Genomic DNA, 20,857 nt, shown 5'->3' on the forward strand with positions numbered 1-20,857 from the left:
ATCAGTTTCACCTTTTAATTTGCATTACTGAAATTAATGGCCTTTTGCACGATATTCTAATTTTCCGAGTTTCACCTGTAGTCGTGCAGGCAGCATAGTTAGCCACCTTTATAGACAGACATGAAGTCGAGTAGATCTTCCTTCCGATTAGGACTAATTTCCTGCCCTCTTTGTCGGGAGGGACAGTGTAGCACTTGCCGGACTTTTGAAGCTGTGGCACAGTTGATAACTAAGGAATTAGGTGCTGGATGCTTAAGAAGGTATTCATTGTCCTTATCTTGAACTCTATAAAGACTTTCCAATTTCTTTGAAGTCGGGGTAGAGGTATGCAAGACCTCCCAGGCACATTTAGCGGCCCTGGTGATAACGGGCAACATTGGCAGATCAACTGGGGCAGTAGATTGAGACCTCAGCATTAAGTTATACACTGGATCATCGATAGTGGCGAGCTGAGAAAGAAGATCCAGACCCAAAGCGTCAGCCATTGATCTTATTTGTTTGTGGTAAGCCTTGAGTTCGTCATTAGGAGAAACATAGGTAATTGGTGCAACATCCGTGGGAGGTTCTACAATCGTGCTTTCATCATCAGGGTCCGATTCGAAATCAGACGAACCATAATGCTCCGATGGCGAGCTTGGCGGAGGTCTGTTCCCATCTGTTGGGATAGAGGTCATTTGTGTCCCAGCAGCAGCAAAAGTAGAAGATAATGGGACAGTCTGGGTGGACACTGAACGAAAAGACACTTCAGGAGTCTGAGACGCCTGCTGAAGGAGGACCAGGCGGGTGGTCTGGGTGGCCACAGTAACAGCAACTCTGGCGGGATGGGTTTCCTGTGAGGGTGACATGGGTCTCCAGAGCCTGTGGCTCTCACAAACATAGGGAGCACCCAGGGAAGATGTACCCAGCGTGGTATGGCTGAAACCGCATGTATGTCATGAAGTGGGGATGGTCAGGCACATTTAGCGGCCCTGGTGGCAGGGCGGCCCGCTAAAAGTGGCAGATGGTCAGTCGGCAAAGGAGCAGTCGTAGATGCAACAGCAGGAGGTACGACACATGGAGCAGGGTCGACATCACCAGGGAGAAAACCTTTGAACGTCGACGCAGAGTCTGCACTAGGAGTAGAGTCCAATAAGGAAAGCAGAGAATGTGTAGCTGATGGGAGATTCTCCTCAGCATTGACGTTGATGACCTCGAAACCCGGTGTCGGGGCTTGGTATCGAGGAGTCACTTGTGTTGACGCGGAGAGGACTGGCATATGCAGGGCAGAAAGCAATCTCAAAACAGCCTGTGGCATTGAAGGAGAAGCCAAAGAAGCCAACGGTGTCAGAGCCAGGGAGAGTGAGCTGGCCAGTGGCATGGAGACCGATATCGATGCCGATGTCGGCATCGAATGAATATTCACCAGTGGTGGCTCGATATCGAGCGTTGACATTGTAGACTGTTGATGAGAGACCACAGCAGTCATCGATGCCGAAAGATCAGTTGACATTGACAGCGCAGATATTGGTGGCGCCTCTGTCGGGAGATTCGGCATCGCAGGCTGTGCCAAGGAAGATGAAGGCGTACGGTCCCGATGGCCGTCCTGGAGCCTTCGGTGCTTGTCATGAGGCGGAGTGACATGATCAGACCCTCGACGCTTAGTAGATTTCCCAGGGTCCTCAGAATGGCGAGACTTGGAAGAGGACAAGGAAGAAGAGGTCGACTTTGATCTGAAGATTTCGCCGATGTTGAAGGTTTTTTCAACGCTGATGTCGAAGGTCGGTCCTTCACGGAGCACTCTGTAGATGTCGAATCGCGACGCGGAGACATATGCTTGCTCGAAAGCGAGGGAGGTGTCGATGTCGATCTAGGCATCACTTTTGAAAGCGTTGCCGAAGTTGAGGAACGAGGAGTGCCCGGTGTCGAAGGACTGAGCACTTCGTCATAAATTGCCGCCCGGAGGCGGAGCACCCAATTCTTCTGTGTCTGCTTCGAGAAGGACAGACATATCTTACAAGCAGAGACATTGTGCTCCTCTCCAAGGAACAACACACACAGGTTGTGAAGGTCTTTCGGTGGCAATTTAGCCCGACAGCCCTCACACCATTTAAACGATTTTTTCTTGGCAGCCATATCATGTCCCAAGTCCGTTCCGAGTCAAAAACACCAGAGGTCATTGCAGCCAGTCAAAGTCAAGAGCCAGAGAATACGTCACACATTCCGAGTCAAAAAACCAGAGAAGCAAGTCAACCAGTCCGAGTCAAATCCAGGAAAAAACAGTAAAAAGTTTGGATGAACTAACAAGAAGAGGAACTTTCTAACTACAGAGGCAGACTGTAGGTCCAAATGCAGAGGTGGTCAGAAAAGAACGAAGGGACTTCGTGCCTCACCCACACCTTAAATAGCACGCTGCAGCGTGGGGGCATGGCTTGGGCGCTTTGACTAGCTCAGGCATGGCTACCACTCGGCTCCTGCGCAGGCCCCGTTCTTATGGGCATCGACGGATCTCGAACGAGATCAGACTGTGGATAGCTTGCACATCTTCTCATTTTACATCTTCTCCTCACCCAATTAACTAACTAAGAGATACAAAGCTAACTGTAGCTGGTCTCCTTGGTCAGGCTGTAAACCTGAATGCGTTCACATTAGAGGCAGGAGAAAAATTGGCTTTAGAGGGAAAATAGGAAATGATTCCTAGCTCATATCCTTTGAAGTCTTTCTTCAAAGAACCTGCCTTCTAGTGGACAGATTGGAGAATACTCCAGCCTTGGACCAATGGAGGGCGACAATTAGAAATCCCCCCCCCCAATAATTAATAAGTATATTAATTGTTGTACTATTATGGCCAGAGAGAACTGAAAGGATAAGGTACAACAAATCTACAGCTATGGCACCCTTTCAAGGGATTTGTAAAAGTCTAATAAAATGAAGAAATGAATCCACTTTAAAACTGAATATTTCAGCTTCATATATAGAACAATCCACTCTATAATTCAGAAAGCTTTACTGTTTGTTTCAGATAACTGTATAAACTAGCAGTATTTTAGAGCTTGCTTGAAATTTGGAGTCAACAGGCAAAGGGCAGCTCCATAACTTACCAGAAGGCCTGCCTCTTTTAGGGCTTGCTTTTGGAGCTGTAGCCACTGCACCTGTCGTTGCCATTGTTGCTGCCGCTGCTGCTGCAGCCGCCAATGCAGCTGCCTCTTCAGCTTCTGCTTGTTTTTCAGCCTGTATTAAAGAAATGTCTTCATAGAAATGTGACTAATTTCACTACTGTTACAGTGTTGAAACAACTTTACTACTATATTTTATGTCTCCTCTTCAAATACTGATTAACATTAACAAATCATACTCCATCATGAGGATTAGTTTAGTACAAACTCTTTTTTAAAATATAATTATACATTTTGCTTGTGCTTTCATTGACTAGGGAGGCTAATTAGGCTTTCAAAACGCCAACATGGTGCACTGGATAGAGAATGTTGGGCTTGAACTGAGATGTGGGGTTGTCTGTAGAACCCGGGCTCTCACTGGAAAACCTTGGATAATTCTCTTTCTCTCTCCCCCAGCTACTTCTTAAGGGTTATGAAGATAAAATGGAAATAACACAAGATACAAATAACTAATGTAACTACTTAATATTTCACAAAAAATAAATACAAGTTTAATGGACATAAATAATGTATTCTGAAATGCTGCAGTTTTCACAGTGAATTGTTAAGGATACATACTGTTGAAGTTTCTAACAGACTGACAAGCCAATCCATTCACAAAGTTATAAATAAGGTAGTAAAATTAACTATTACCTTTCTTTTTCTTCCCCTTCGAGCAACCTTAGGAACAGGTACATCACTTGCTTTCGCCACATCCTAAGGGCAGGAATGGTATAAGAACTGTGAAAATTGTTTGAATTACAAAACAGTTTATTAAACATTCAACATGAAGAAAAGAAAGTCCTGCTATATGACAGTTTTATGGCGGACAGCCATAACTAAAATTGACATAAGATTAGGTCATCAATTAAAATCACATTACAGCCTCACTACTACCTGAGGGGAAAAGCAAACATACATGTGCATAGGTGAAACGCGGACAGGGGCCACTGAAATAAAAATGCTATATTCCACTGTGCTAGCACACACCCTTTATGTAAGGGTAAGCACCTGTAACTGATTATTTTATTTATTCAATTTGTTTGATCTGGTAGTGATCTGTTGACATCCATTAGAACGGGTTCTGCACCTGCACTGAAGCTTGTTTGTGTGGAGTACCACAGCTCCTCTCTGTGCTTGTGCCCTGCCCCATGTGACCATGTGGCTATTTAATGCGGGAGGAAGCACCAGCACTTCAGTTCCTTGGAGTCTGCCGAAGCAGAAAAACATATTTGGAGCAATAGGCGAGTTTTATGTTGTAGAATTGAGCATTGAGAGGTTCAAGAGGATCTAATGGATATCATCAGATCACTATCAGATCATCAGTTACAGGTGAGCAACCTGTTTATCAGGGGCGTGATCCGTCAAGTCCATTAGAATGGGTGCTTAGTTAGCTCATTTAAGAGGAGGGAGCAGTAGTGTCACTGTAACACCCTTTTGAGAACCCTTCTCCCAAAATTCACCTCTGCTACAGAATGCAAGTCAATGGCATAGTGCTTTACAAAGGGCTGTTCTGTGGACCAAGTTCCAGCCCTATAAATGTCCCAAAATGGTATGCCAGATAAATGAACCACCAAGGCACTGTAAGCTCTAGTTGAATATGCCTTGATGGATTTTAGAGGCTGAACTTTTTGTAACTTATATAAGTCAATAGGATTAGCTCTACTAGCCAGTGCGATAGCCTCTGCCTTGACCCATAGATTTTCCTTTGTAGGATATAAACAACTTTTTTGTCTTTCTGATAGTCTGTTCTTGGTAAGTAGAACAGAAGAGCCCTTCAAACATCTAGGGAATGCACAGCCTTTTTGAGAGCTGTGCTCAGAGAGCTGAAGAAGGTAGGAAGCACTATGTCTTGGTTTATGTGGAAGTCTGTCACAACCTTTGGTAGGAAAGTAATATCAGGACATAGTAGTACCTTATCTGGGTAGAAGCATGCATAAGGTACATCCATCCTTAGGGCTGTAAGTTCACTCACCCTGCGGGCAGTTGTAATTGCAACCAAGAAGGCAATCTTTAGAGAAACCAGCTTCAGGCTATCTGTAGCCAGTGGTTCAAAGGGCGTATCTAAGCCGAAAGGACCAAGGATATACTCCACTGTTCCAGTGGCTAATTGGAGCATACAGATTGTCTTACTGGAGGATATAGATTGATGAGACTCTTCAGAAAACTCTTGCAGCTGGGGTGGGAAAATACTGTCTCCATCCCATTCCAGGTGCCTAGCTGAGATCACTGCTAAGCGAACCTTTATGGAGACATTAGAACGCAGGCTATGGAGGCATTGGCTATTGCACTGTGTACCAATAACCAAATGTGTGGGATAAAAACATGGGATAAGAACTATCTATTAATTTTGCTTGTGCACAATATGATCTTAACTCTTTCAAATTCTGGATGTTCAGCTAAATATATTAAGGAAGAGGAAGGAATTCTGGATGTTCAGCTAAATATATTAAGGAAGAGTTACAAGATTTCGCAGAGGTATCAGGATTAACAGTTAATTTTCAAAAATCTCAATTGTTTTTTCATACTCTCTCTATAGTTCAGAAAGAGGTATCTAATATTTTGGAAATACCTAGGTATCAATGTTACTAAAAAAATTTCAATAAATTATTTAATAATAATTTTATCCCAGTCTGGAAAAAACTAAGTAAAGAGATGAAACATTACGGGGGGTGGGGGGTGGTGGTAATATAATAGGATGGATTGCAGCTGTAAAAATGATGGTTCTTTCAAGATTTAATTTTTTGCTTCAATCTCTCCCAGTGGAAATTCCTGACAGAATATTATCATTATGGCAGAGGAAAATTGAAAATTTTTGTTTTAGCGCTAAGAAACTGCAGATTAATAGGAAGATTGTATATAGACCACAATATAAGGGAGGATAAGTAATTCCAAATTTAAGATTATATTATCAAGCTGCACACCTTGGACATATGATTTCATTTATACTGGAAGACTCAACTAAACAGTGGGTCGAAATAGAGAATGTACATGAGGCAGATGGTTTTTTAAAGACAAGTTCTTTTTTATTCAAATGTTTTTCCAAAAGATAGCCAAGTTAACCATTTATTTACTAAAGCCATGTTCCAGATATGGAAGAAACTATATAAGGAGTCAAAAGGGACCATTTCCCCATTAACACTTCTAAAGATGTATTTTGACCCTGGAAATAAATATGTTTTGATTCAGCTGGATTTGTTGAGAAAATATGGGTTATATAGATTCAAAGATTTTTTTAATAGGGAGGAGTTATGTCATAGGGAACAGCTTGAGCATCAGATAGGTTATCAATTACCATGGTTATGGTTTCAAATCAAATCTATTTTGAGTAATAGATAGTAAATTCAGTAACTCGATCACTTACACATTTTGAAAAATTAATTCTGTCTTATCAGGATCAGCCAAAAGGGATAGTTTCCAAAATTTATATACTACTGTTAGAATTAGAAATAGGGGACCCCCCAAGAATTTTGAAGGATATTTGAGCAATGGATTTGAAAAATCCTATAGAAGAGTGTAAATGGCAAGCATTATGGAAGTCTGGAGGATACCTGTCAGCTTCCATACAAGAACTACAATGAAGATTTTACATTGGTGGCATTTAACTTCAGTAAAATTAGCATATATTTTTCATAATTATTCTACTCAGTGCTGGAGGAGGTGTAAACAAAAGGGAACATTTTATCACATGTGGTGGTCTTGTGAAGAGGTAGTATGTTTTTGGCAAAAAAAATTATGAAGAAATAAGAACTAAATTGAGACAAAATGTGGAGTGTTCTCCGGATTTAGGGTTATTACGTATATTTGTAGGAAATAATGCCAAGTTAAAAAATAAGGAACTTGTAACTTTTTAAAATCTTGGCAGCGAAAACAATAATTGATTCAACAATGGAAATATTTGGATCAATTAACAATTGAGCAGTGGTATAATAAGGTGTGGTCAATTGCACTCTTAGAAAAGATCACTGATAAGATTAGATTAATGCAGGCTGTGAGAGTAGAATCACAGTTCCACCGCATTTGGACAGATTATATTTATTATATTAACAGTACTAAATCTGATTGTGGATTTTCTTGTGATATATGGAAAATATTATTGTTAAATGTACTGTGCTAGGGTTAGGGTTATTATGAGATACTGTTCTATGTTATGTGAATACTTCAAATAAAAATTTAAAAAAGAAAGCAGGCAGGTCTTTAGCGTGGTTAGTAGGACCTAATGGACAGTAGTAGTGGTTAGTAGGACCTAATGGACAGTAGGACCTAATGGACAGTAGTTTTTAGAGGGCGAAAGCTGTTTGAGGCTGCATAGCAAGTGAATCTCTTCCATTTACTAGCATATTTTCTCCTAGCGGAAGTAAGATTTTGTTTAGAAGCCTATCTTCCATGCTGTTAGCTGTAGAGTGGGCACCTCTGGGTGCAGTACCAGAACGTTTTCTCGTGAGAAGATCTTGGCACTGAGGAAGCCTCCTGTATGTATGTCCTAACAGTTTGAGTAGATGCGGAAACCAGGTTGTCGAGGCCACCATGGAGTGATCAGGATGTATTTTACTCAGCAGGTCAGAATGTGTGCCACTACTCTCCCTGCAAAACGTAGAAGAGGTGTTGAGACCAATCCATCTGGAACGTGTCTCCTAATGACGGTGGGTCGTGGCTTGCCTTTGAGCAGTACCTTCTGCACTTGGCAATGAGTGCTGTCACAGACAAGTCTATCTTGAGGAACCCCCAAGCTCTGAATATTGGAAGCAAATACTTGTCCATTCTCCAATTGCGCTGCTCTTCCCTGGTGAACGAGCATCTCAGATCATCTGCTGGACATTTTCTGTCCCTTTTATGTGAATGGCCAAAGGAGTGATGCTGTTTTTGATGCACCAGTGCCAAATTTGTGCGATCAATGTGCAGAGGCCTGGACACCATCCCCCTTTGTCCGTTTAGGTAGGCAACAGCTGTTGTGTTGTCCAATTGCAACTGTACAATTCTCCGTCTGAGCATTGGTAGAAAAGCCTTTATGGTGTAGAAAAAAGCTACGAGTTCTAGGAAATTTATGTGGAATTGTCTTTGACGGAGACTCCACTGACCCTGGGCCATGCTGTCACTGCAATGCCCCCCCCCCCCAACCAGCCCATCAGTGAGGCGTCCATGGTCACCCAAACTGATGGAGACTGCAGTTGAAACAGGACTCCTCACAGTAGATTCTCTGCATGAGTCCACCAACTCAATGACCAGAGGATTTGCTGTGGAATAACCAATCATTTCCTGGGGTTCTCTATGTTCAGACGGAAGGTTGATATGAACCATAACAGCAATTTTCTCATTTTCAGCCATGTGTGCCAAACCATCATCTTGCAGGAGGCCATAAGGCCTAGTAGGCATTAAATCTGTCTTGCATGATGTACAAGTTCTGCAATGGCCTGGAATCTCTCTTGTGGAACACAGGAAGCTGCCATATACTGAGTCAGACCATTGGTCTATCTAGCTCAGTATTGTCTACACAGACTGGCAGCGGCTTCTCCAAGGCTGCAGGCAGGAGTCTCTCTCAGCCCTATCTTGGAGATGCCAGGGAGGGAACTTGGAACCTTCTGAATGCAAGCACTCTTCCCAGAGCAGCCCCATCCTCTAAGGGGGATATCGCACGGTGCTCACACATGTAGTATCCCATTCAAATGCAACCCAGGCAGACCCTGTTTAGCTAAGGGGACAAGTCATGCTTGCTACCACAAGACCAGCTCTCCTCTAAGTAGGCTCTTCCTGTCTGGGTATCCAGAAGAACCCCTATGTACGAGAGTCATGTCACAGGGTTTAGATGAGATTTCTTCCAGTTGACCTCTATTCCTAGGTCCTGGAGAAGGCGCAACAAGTACTGTATCTGAGAAAGTAATCCTTCTCTGTCTTTTGACACCAGGAGCCAGTTGTCTAGATATGGATAAATCTCCAGCCCCTTGGTCCAGAGGTGCACCACCACCACTGCCATGCACTTTGTGATAACACAAGGGGCAGTGCAGAGGCCCAACGGTAGCACATGATATTCGTAAACTGAGGTCCACACTGTGAATCTTAGCTACTTTCGATACAAAGGCCTCAGTGTTCCCTCTAAGGCATGTGCACGTGTGTGCGCTCACATGTTTTTAAATGTCTGCTCAGTTAATTTTAGATCCCGCTTAGGTTGAATCAGGAAGGGTCCACTCTGAATGCACTTGTGCACACAGTGCCTTGATACTGTTGCCCAGAACAAAACTCATTCTGCACACAGATGGGAAAAAATGAGAACACACTGGAAGGCCTGATCACTATGTGAAAATAAGCATCCTACAGATCTAACGTTGCAAGGCACTGCTCCTGATGTAGAAGTGGCAGATGTCTTGCAACGTTATCATCCGATACTTTTTCACATGGACGAACGTGTTGAGATTCTCAAGTCCATTACTGGCTGAATTCCATCATCCTTTCTGGGGATTTGAAAGTAGCAGGAGTAGAACCCTTCCGCCTCTGTGCCCATTGCACTGGGACAACTGCTTTGTTGCTTAGGAGCTCCTGTTGCATGGCAGGAGTCGCTCTTGTGAAACATAGCCCTCTGAAAGTTGGCCAGGCCTTGAACTCTATAGCACAGCCTGAGCAGACAATCTTCAACATGCATCGGTCTGATGTTACGTGGTGCCATGCTTGGGCACGGCTTGCCAATCTGATGTTGTTGATGGCTGAAGGTGTTGTTTGTGCCTGATAGATGTTGCAGGCAATTGTACTCAGCTCTCCAGTATTGGGGAAGGCTAATGTTAGCAATGCCTCCACTGTTGGCTGAAGGTGTGATGGGCTGTTGCTGGTCTCAAAGGCACTGCTTTTGGGCCTCTATTATGTTGGCCTTGGTTGTTTTTGTCTTTTCGTGGATAGTGTCTCTTAGAATAAGGTTGGTAGGTCTTCCAAAAATCCCAGCGGTCCTGCCGTCTGAAGTTGGAGTGCAGATAGAAAAAAGGCTTGGATTTGGAAATATAAGTAGAAGAAAAAGCCAAAGTAAAAGTCTTTGCAGTGAACTTTGATTTTTTAAGCTTCTCCATTGTAGCATCTGTCTGTTCCGAAAACAGACCTTTTCCATTCAATGGGAGACCTTCTATTTTGTCTTTCATGTCTGTCTGTAAAGCTGCTGAACGTAGCCAAGCCAAGTCTCAAAGTAATAGAAGCACTTATTCCTCTGGACTCAGATTCCGCCAGGTATTTTGCAGTACTCAGTTGCTGACTTGTCAAGTCTGCAGACCTTTGTAATGTTTTGTTGAAGTGAGCCTTGAACTCTTCTGGCGAGAGGGAATCGAAATCCTGCCCTAACGTGTCCCATATGCATGTACTCAGCCATGCAAGCTGAACAGTTAGCTATTTTTGTATGAGGCTGAGGTTTATTAGGCTATGTAAAATATATTTTTATGAAATTGTGTTGCTGTGTATGTTATTGCTTGTAAGTCGCCCTGAGTCCTATGGGAGTAGGGTGACATATAAATCTAACCAACAAACCAAATAAATAAATAAATAAATTTCTCTTGGGTGTGCAAGGGAAAATGCGTCCCGGCAGCCCAGCTGATTGGCTGGGCTGAGGAAGCAGCAAAAAGGAGGGGGCAGGGGGGAGGGCAAGAAGGAAGGGGCAGGAAAGAGAGAGTGGGGCGGGGGGAGGGAGGGCAGGAGAGCCTGGGGCAGGAGGGTGAGAGGGAGGGGAGGGTGAGAGAGAGGGGTGGGAGGGAGGGTGAGAGAGGCAAGAGTGTGGGGAAGGAGGGAGGGAGGGAGAGTGGGGCAGGAGAGAGAAGGGAACAGCTAGCCCCAAAGAGCGCACAGATGCTCTGTGTGGGTTGGCTAGTAAATAAATAATTTTTACTGATATGCATGCTGTTGAATATATCTTTCTGCTTAGTACATCTAATTTTCTTCCCTCTTTATCTGCAGGAGTTGTGTGACAAGGGAGTTTGGTACAAGATGTTTCAGTAGATAAGTGTTATCCTGCTCCTGCACTTTATATAGGCCTTCTAGACTTTTGTTTTATTATTTATTTATTTATTTGATTTCTATAATGCCCTTCCAAAAATGGCTCAGAGCGGTTTACACAGAGAAACAAATAAGATGGTTGGAGTGGAAATATGTGGGATTTCCCAAGTGCTTTGAGCCGCCTTAGAAATTACTGGCAAAAGAGGCAAGGTGACCGGTTGTGTAGACAAGGACTTTCCCATAAAATTGTATACCGGGTCGTCAATTGTGGACAACTGTAATTTTAGATCAAAACCCAGTGCCGCAGCCATCTCTTTAAGTTGGACATGATAAGCCTTCATTTCCTCAGTGGGGGATATATGCGAACGCGTTGCCACATCAGGTGATGGGTCAGGGTCAGTAGACTCTGTGTCAGACTCCAAGTCTAATGAACCATGGTGACTATCATCTGAAGGTTCTGGGGAGGAATGCAGCTGATGCTGCCTAGCAGGAGGTGGAGGCCTAGGAATCGTAGGTTCTCAAGGGTCTGTTTGGATAGCTGTAGATAAAACTTTCTTCTCCCTGATTTGGGTCTGTTTTGCATGAAGTTACAGGTTTTGGTGGGGAAAGAGATTCTGTTAAGAGTCTGTGTGGCTGCAGCTACTGTCATCACATCAATCCTCTGGCCAGAGCTTATTCTCAGGCTCTTCCAGTATGCACGCTGGCTGGGGGGATGCTTCTATTCTGGTACCAAACAATGGTACCAGAGCAGGAGCACCCCCGCCCCCCAGCCAGCATGCGTACTGGAAGAGACTGAGAATAAGCTTTGGCCAGAGGATTGTTGCAATTGAACCCTGCAGACCTCCACGACCTATCTTCATCACAGTTATAAGCCACTCCCAGAGAAGTCTGGCCAAGGACACTCGCTTGTCCAGTAAGTGAAATGCCATGAGAGAATCCACATGTGTAGCCAAGAAGACAAAGTGGACAACTGTGCTGCCGTTAAAACATGGGGCACTTGTTGATTTGTACATGCCACTGTTGAATATGCCATCTCTGGAGGTAGAGAACGCGTCTCCCTCTCTTCCGATTGTGCAAAACCCCTAAAAGTTGAAGGGGTGGTAGTGCTGGAGTTCAACATAGATAGTAGATCGTGCAGTATTTGGATCCCACATGCTCCCTTCCTCAACACCAGAACAGTCCTCTTCCTCAACCTCAAAAGTAACCAGCACCTAGCATCGAGGTGTCACAGTATCTGTTAATACCAGTGTGTTCAATGTCGAGGTCAACTGCTTTGCCTTTGGCGCCAACAGGGACTTCAATGGTGTCGCTGCCAAGAACAAAGAAACCACTCTCAATATCAGTGCTGATTTAGACACCGGTGGGGTTTGTGGTTTCGGCATCTAAGGTCTCGATGCCGAGAGTGATGTAGTGGACAAAACGTGTGTCGACATCAACGCTGCTATGGCAAGTTCCCTCGATGTCGATACCTGGATACAGACGGCACTTGTCGATGTCGAGGATAGGTCCTTCGATGTCAAAGCCGACACTGAAGTTGTTTGTTTTGGTGTTGTCTCAATGTTGACACAGTAGGAGTCAATGATCTTGATATCGACACAAAAACTACTTCCTGTGCCCAAGACAGGGACGGAGTTGCTTTCAAAGTCTATGTTTCCTTTTGATTTTTGGCATGCTTTGATGTGTTTGCCATTTTCAATACTATCGACCTTTTTCTTTTTGGCATGCTTTGATGTGTTTGCCATTTTCAATACTATCGACCATAGTATCCTTCTGGAGCATCTGATTGCCTTGTCTGATTGTCCCTCGGGGACTGTTGTTCTTAAAAAACTGAACTTTGGTATGGTATTCTTCAGGGCTCCGTATTGTCTTCGATGTTGTTTAACATCTACATGAAAGCACTGGGAAACATCATCAGGAGATTTGGTGCAGGGTGTTATTAGTATGCTGATGACACCCAAATCTATTTCTCCATGTCAATATCATCAGGAAAAGGCATAACCTCTCTAAATGAGTGCCTGGAGTCGGTGATGGGCTGGATGAGAAGTAACAAACTGAGACTGAATCCCGATAAGATGGAGGTACTTATTGTGCAGAGTCGGAATTCGGGAGATGATTTTGATCTGCCTGTTCTGGATGGGGTCACATTTCCCCAGAAGGAACAGGTACGCAGTCTGGGGATGCTTCTGGACACAAAACTCTCCCTGGTGTCCCGGGTTAAGGCAGTGGCCAGAGGTGCTTTTTATCAGCTTCGGTTGATATGCCAGCTGCGTCCATTTCTTGAAATAAATGACCTCAGAACAGTAGTACATTTGCTGGTGACCTCCAGACTTGTCTACTGCAACGCACTCTATGTGGGGCTGCCTTTGTACATAGTCCAGAAACTGCAGTTAGTCCAGAATGTGGCAGCCAGGTTGGTCTCTGGGTCATCTGAGAGAGACCATATCACTCCTATCTTAAAAAATCTACACTGAATGCCGATAAGTTTCCAGGCAAAGTACAAGGTTATAACCTATGAAGCCCTAAACACATGGGGCGGGCACAAGCACCAAGAGCTATGGTACTCCACAACAACAGGTTCCAGCACAGGCACAGAACACATTCTAATGGTTTCAATGGATCATGCCACAGATCTTTTGGATCCTGGCCTACAATTTGAAATGTTTAATTTGGAAGTAAAGTTAATTAAAATGGGATTTGCTTCAAGATAAATGCGTTTGGAACAGAAGCACAAGTAGCACAATGAGCTAGTATTAGACTGGTAATTATTTCATTACACCAGTTCTTCAATTCTAAAAATACAGAAATCAGTCCTACACAACATAAGGTCCTCCCTTAACCTCCTGGAGGAATTCCGAGTAACCGTCTGTGTTCTTCTCTCATTTCCAAGGCTCCTTTATGTTACACTGGCATGGAAGCTGATGCGGAACCTCATTTGTGCACTGTTAAGAGTAATGTCTGAAGGTGTGGGCCAGGTGTACCGATGTCACAGCTCCAGAACACAAAGAGTTTCTAGAAAGGGCAATGCTGGCATGGTTAGGAGATATAGCAATGGGCTCCTCAAATTACACTGGCAGCATGGTAAGTTTCCACATTGTAGTGGCTCCCCAACACCAGTGTAATAGTGTGAAGGTTCACTCAAAGTGCTTCAAAAAAAGCAACTGGGTGAAGGATGAAATAATTCCTGTATTCCCAAGTCTGCTTAGCTTCTTTTGAATTCAGAAGCATATGGTGAAGACAGGAAAAAAATTTCCAGCCTGTTGCAACTAGCCACTTTATATTAGGGATGTGCACAGGCCTCCAAACAGGTTTGAACAACCAGCGGTTCAGGTGGTTGAGACACCTTTAAGCCGAAGGAGGCTGCACTCCCCTCACCCCGGCTGCATTTCCCCCCACCGGTGCTCTCTTAAAAACCAGTGTGGCAGGGCGGCAGCGTACCTCTATGCCGCCCTGTTCCCTCCTCTGTCTGGAAGTGACCGGAAGTACTCCGCATGTGTGTGCTTGTTGCATGTGCGTTCGACGTGCATGCGAGTGAGCGTGACATGTGCAGGGTACTTCTGGTCACTTCTGTACTGAGGAGGGAATGGTGCGGCACAGTGGTACGCTGCTGCCCCACCGGACCAGTTTTTAAGAAAGCGCCGATGGGGGAAACATGGCGGGGTGGGGTGGGGTGTGGGGCGGGGGGTAAGAGCACCCTCCCCCACCCTTAAAGGTGTACTCCCTGCTTTCAAACAGGCTCCTGCCAGTTCCGTGCACATCCCTACTCTATATGGCTCACCTGTACCTGAAACGCCTGGACTGTGTAAACAGCTGAATATTCACTGAGGCTAATCACACGTTCAGCAGAAACCAGGCTAAGGAAGCCCAGCCCAGTTTCTGCTCTGTGTGTGAACCACTGGGCTTGCACCCAAGCCCAGTGGCTACAAGGCAGCAAACCCACCTATGTAGCCTCCTCGTTGAATGAGGTTAGGAGAAGCGAGTGCTCTCCTAAACCCGTTTTCTTGATCATGTGTCTGCACGATTGTGTGTCAGGCACACTCGGGGGGAGGGGGCTCCCAGTAATGCACCATGCACTCACACAGTACATTATTGGGGCTTGGTGGAGCCCGACCCCCGAAGCGGCCGAGCAAGGCGTGAGTGGCCTGCAGGAGAGCCATTGCTCATCTGGGCAAGCGATCCAGCTGCCCAGGGACCTTGCTGTGATCCTCTGCAGGGAAGGGAAGGTAAACCCTCCTTCCCCCACAGTAGCCCCAAAGCTCTTCTCACTAATTGTGAGAAGGGCTTCACTGTGTCAATAGCTGAGTGAAAACCTTATGTGCTGTTGCCAAAGTGAGAGGTAGAAGACATGAGAGAGGAGGAGACAGAGAGCAAGACTAATTCTGAAGGAATGAAAAAGAGGAAGACAGTATGTGGAGAACAAGAAAAATGAGTGTATCATGGATGCAGAACCTCATAGTGGTGAAGAGAGAAAAAGGAGAGCAGCATAGGTTTCAGAAAACCTGTGTAAGATGGGCAAAGAAAGAAAAGTGAACAGTGAGAAATGAGAGTGCAGAAAGGAAAAAAAGAGAGAATAACAAAAGTAGTAGTGCTGATCCGTGTTAGCATAGAGAGCATGAGCTATGGAGAGGGAGACTGAAAATACTATCAAGAAAAGAGGATAGAGAAAAATTGGGTTATTTATTAAGCATCTAAAAAGAAGCTAGGTGTTGCACAAATCTCCAAAGATAAAAAATAAAATAAAAAGATAGCCCTTGTTCAAATGCATTTCTGTGTTAATGTAGCAATATCATCCTTGAATTAACAAGAATGTAAAAGTGACCCCTCAGCTGATTTGAATTAAGAACTCTTGCTTTGATTTGTCAGTGCTTGTAAGTTCCTGTTAACAAATTAACAGGTTTTAGGAAGTCAGTACCAGGCTGGGAAATCACAAGTGTCCTCCTCCACCCCTCCTATCCATATGCAAGTTTCCTCCCACATCCTTTACCCTATTTGGCAGTTAGATAACACTACTGAAATAGCATGATAGATTCTGATTAAATTCAGGTTCTCAAATTAAGTTTAGGAGTACAACCAGTTATTTCAACTTAGATTGGTAAAACTCATATATAATGTCACCAAGAAATGGCTTTTGGGGGAGGGATTTGCATGCAAAACAAAGGGAAGGAAATGAGAAATCTCCAGGTGTTAGCAGAAAATTTGAGCCATGTCCAAATTAAAAAAAAAAAATCTGAGGTTTGGGTCCACATACTTCACTGCTAGGTTTTTCTAAAGGATCATCATCTTTTGACGTATCCATCTCCTTTTCTTCTATTTCAACTTCAGTGGTTATATTATCCTGTTTCGAAGATCCCTGGAAATAAGATTCCAAAACAATTTGTTTTCACTTACATTCATGTAGAGTTAGTATAATTACTGTAGCCCTATGGATGTGGTACTATTATGGGGCTTTTGAATTTTTTGAAATGGTAAATGAACACAGTCAGCTGTAGCCATATAATTTTTTTTTTTTTTGTTCAAGTTTGAACAAACTCTTTGCTGAATTGCCCTCTTAAATTTTTTAGAAGAATAAAAAGGCCAGATACAAACAACTGTATTCTCTTACATTACTGATGGGACAAACTAAGTAAAATGCAAGCCACTTACACATACATAGATTTAATCTGAAAGCCTGATCAAGGGACCCCAATGAGGCAGGTTATTTTTTATCCTGGAAATCTGTCCTGATAGTGTTGTTAAAAAAACCCAAACAACACAAAATACCCTCACAAAAACATAAGAACAGCCCTGCTGGATCGGGCCCAAGGCCCATCTAGTCCAGCATCCTGTTTCACACAGTGGCCCACCTGATGCCACTGGAAGCCACAGGCAGGAGATGAGAGCATGCCCTCTCCTGGTGTTACTCCCCTGCAACTGGTACTCAGAGGCATCCTGCCTTTGATGCTGGAGGTGGCCTTTAGCCCTCCAACTAGTAGTCGATGATAGACCTCTCCTCCATGAAGTTATCCAAACCCCTCTTAAAGCCATCTAGGTTGTTGGCTGCTGCTACATCTCATGGCAGTGAATTCCACAAGTTGATTATGCGTTGTGTGAAAAATTACTTCTGTTTGTTTGTCCTAGATTTCCTGGCAATCAATTTCATGGGATGACCCTGGTTCTAGTGTTATCTTGCACACCTTCCACAAGGAAACCATTTGCTAGGCTTCAGTCTGGTCTCACCAAGCAAGATGAAAGCAGACAATCTTGTCAAAACAAACAGCCAATTGGAACCTGCTTTAAAAGGGCAATCCCTTCTGTGAAAATGCTCAGATTCAGATTGGTTTTGCTTCTTTATTAGGGAAGAATAGATTGGATTACACAAGCAATATGCTATACTTTCATTGTGCAAGACACAATGGAAACTGAAAAAAAGACAAACTCAGCTATCCATTCACTTACTGTGAGAAAAACACTACTCAAAGCATGAGCTATAAATTGTTTCAGGAACATAAGAACTCTTGCTTTTTAAAAAGGTATAATATAAGTTATATACAATAGAATATATATGCATCATGTAGAGCAGTGTTTCTCAACGTTTTTGGAGTAATTCACTGGTACATTATTCATGTACAGTTTCCTAGACTGGCAGTTATTAAGGGGGTTGCCCCCCTCACCCCCAACCCACCCCCCGGCACCTCCGAATAAACTATTTTGGGCAGTTGTCCGGAGCTGATTTCAAGGCAGCCCTCTCTGCTGGATAATGTTCATTTCAAGGAAGTGTAATGAATGTTACCCAGCAGCAAGGGTTGCCTGGAAATGAGCTCCAGAGAGCTCCCAGTGGCCCCCGCCAGCCCAAAATTGTTTTTTTGGAGGGTGATTTTTATTAGTGATGCCTCATGGACTAGTACCCAAGGCCTCATGAACCGACCCAGTCCACGGACCGGTGGTTGAGAAACACTGATGTAGAGTATCATAAAGGCATAATACTGCCTGTAGAGTTCAAGTAAAAACAGTTTTCCACCAAAAGCCATGAACATTCTATTGTTCATAAAATTTATAACATTCACCCAATCCCCTTAAAATTTTGTACACATCAACAAAATGACAAGCACCACCACTCCTCCAAATTCAATGCAGATCAGTTGAAAAATGGCTGAGATAAAACAGGTTAAACATCAACTCCTAAAAAGAGGGGGGTTAAGTGTTGGTAACCTTTTTTCACCACAGATAATGTACCTTTTCAATATTGTAATGTCTCTTTAGTAGTCTCCAAAAGCTCATCCCATAATAGGGTACAATCAGCTAAGGACACAGATCAGCAATATGTCCCATTGAGGATTCTAAAGCCAGAGATGGGAGGGGTAGGTCCTAGCAAATTCTAGAGCAGTGTTTCCCCAGTCTTCCACCCGTCAATAATTAAGATTAGGGGGGAAATCAGGACACACTGCTCACCCAGGACAACAGCATAGCCACCACAAGATATATTTGTACTTTCCTGGTGCATTATGGGGCAGGTCAGCTGCAAAAGACAGGAATTTAAACTCTTTGCAACCAACTTGCTCTTTTATGTATTGGAAAGGTGGCACCTCCTTCCCAATGCACTATGGGACGAGTTGACTACAAAAGCGGAATTCCCTGCTTTTGCAGCTATCTCAAAGCAAGTCAGTGTGGCACAGAATGGAGGGTGTCCCATGATACACTAGTGTACAATGGCACATCAGTTGGGAAATGTTGTTAGAGAATGAATTCCTGGTTTGGAATACAGTTGCCTGATAAGGAGAGTCTATAAGCACTTTAGCGCTTACATAGTTATACAATCGTCCCCTTCTCCCACCTCTTTCCTTTCATGTGCTTTTGTTATCTCCCTCTGTTCCCTTTCTCTTCACAAAAAAGAGGAAGCAAAGCTTGGAAGAAGTTGCTGAGAAAGAAGTCTAGTGGTTTTATTGGAACTTACTTCTGAGTAAACAAGCACCTATAGCCTCAGGACCAGCAGAAATCCTAGGCAAGAATGTGGACTCTCTTTTGCTTTCCTCTCCCTGGTCCCTCAGCAAACACAGAACTTACTGAGCTAAGAAAATCTTTTATTTATCTGGTGTTTATTTCTAACCTGTGAAGAACTGGGACAAAGGATCAGGTAGCTCCAAAGAAGTGCAGCAAAGAAATCCCACACACCATTCTCACCCACCACCAAACTAGCATCCTGATGTGGGCTGCCCTTGAACATGGAGGTTGTACATCAGAGCCAGAAAGCCTGTTAATATGGAGACTTCAGTTCCCCACACTGAGGAAGTGAGGAATGGTGTGTGGGGTTCCTTGCTGCACTTTTTGTAGCTTCCTGGAAGCATCTGGCTGTGCACTTTGGAAAAGAGGATGCTAACCTCCTCCACCACCACGTCATCCAGCACTGTGCTCACAGAACTCTTGACATTATGCACAGCATCCCATATTTAAAACAAAGATGCCAATAAGCCCTCCTCTCTTGCTTTGCAGAGAATAAAGCAAGAGATAGTGACCATTAAACAGGAGCCTATGGCTTAAAGGGGAGAAATGTATTCTATTGTGGTCAGAGGCTATGCCCTCTTTCAGCTTTTTATTAAAATAAGTAGAGAGCCCAGACCAGAAGAGCTCCACATTGTAAGCTCTGGAGGAGCCAGCTTTGACCTGAGAGAACTGTTGGGGCATCCCTCCTGCCCCCACCAATATCCCAGAGGCTGGTTAAGACTTGCATGTCCTCAAAGAAGGAAGAAGGCTCGTGGAATCCCTACTCCTTTAAGGACTGGAACCAAAGAATCTGGGGGCTTGTTCACTTGGGGCTGTAAAGTAGAGTATAAGTTCCCATACATGGCCAAAAGGCACAATTCTGAGGGCTAAAGCCGAAAGCTTTCATGCAGAACAGCTAGGCTAAGTTAAAGCCTATACTTTAACTGTTTCAGTTATAAGGGATAGTCACCCAATTGTTACTTAAGGTGGGGTTGTGTAGCTAATAATATAGCTTGCTATTGCATTATAACTGTGTTCACATGAACATTTATTGTGAAGCAATTCTGAGAGGATTCAGAGGGCCTGAGGTGGAAACTTTTCCTCAGGGGGATCCAGACAGCAGCCTTGGTTAAGGCCTATTGATATATACTAGCTATTTTAGGAGATAGCAGTAGGGATGGGCACAGAATCAGCACCTGCTGGTCCAAAGGAGGGGGGGAATAACTTTAAGGGTGGGGAAGAGTGCTCTTACCCCTCCCAGAACGCTTTCCCCCACCTGCGCTGTGTATTCAAACAGTCCGGCAGGGCAGTAGCGTATCTCCATGCCACCCCATTGCTTCCTCAGACTGGAAGTGACCGGAAGTTCCCAGTACATGTGCGACAGGAAGGTACACTGCCGCCCTGCCAGATCATTTGAATACAAGGCACAGATGGGGAAATGCAGTGGGAGGGGTAAGAGCACCCTCCCCCACCGTTAAAGTTATCCACCCCACCACCTTCGAACCGGCTTGAACGTCGGTCCGCTGAACGGTTCCATGTACATCCCTAGATAGCAGCAAAAATATGAACTCAAAACCATCTTTCATAGACATGAACCAAACAGAACTGTGAGATATGTGGAATATTTCTAGGAAGTGTTGGACACTTCGTCTAAAGCTGTTGCTGGTTTTGTTTGTTTTTTAAACTGTAATTTGTTATATTTGTGCTTTGCGGGGAAATAGTACCAAATTTGAAGCGAAGACATACCGTCTTGCTTCCTCATTCACTGGTTTCACAACAGAGATATCTCCAAATCTCATATAGCATTTTTAGTA

General features: G+C 44.0%; 1 protein-coding gene across 4 annotated transcripts in view; it reads right to left on the reverse strand.

Annotated features, from left to right (window-relative positions):
* Window positions 1–20,857, reverse strand: part of PSIP1 (PC4 and SRSF1 interacting protein 1) — a 109,279-nt gene that overhangs the window by 65,667 nt on the left and 22,755 nt on the right. For all 4 annotated transcript variants that reach the window (XM_053295685.1, XM_053295686.1, XM_053295684.1 and 1 more), the window contains exons 6-8: window positions 16,336–16,437; window positions 3,786–3,848; window positions 3,078–3,207 (exon numbers count right to left, since the gene is read on the reverse strand). In XM_053295685.1, the coding sequence (XP_053151660.1) occupies window positions 3,078–3,207; window positions 3,786–3,848; window positions 16,336–16,437 (295 nt within the window). The remainder of the gene's footprint in view (window positions 1–3,077; window positions 3,208–3,785; window positions 3,849–16,335; window positions 16,438–20,857) is intronic.

The sequence above is a fragment of the Hemicordylus capensis genome, chromosome 2 (assembly GCF_027244095.1).
Source record: "Hemicordylus capensis ecotype Gifberg chromosome 2, rHemCap1.1.pri, whole genome shotgun sequence".
NCBI lineage: Eukaryota > Metazoa > Chordata > Lepidosauria > Squamata > Cordylidae > Hemicordylus > Hemicordylus capensis.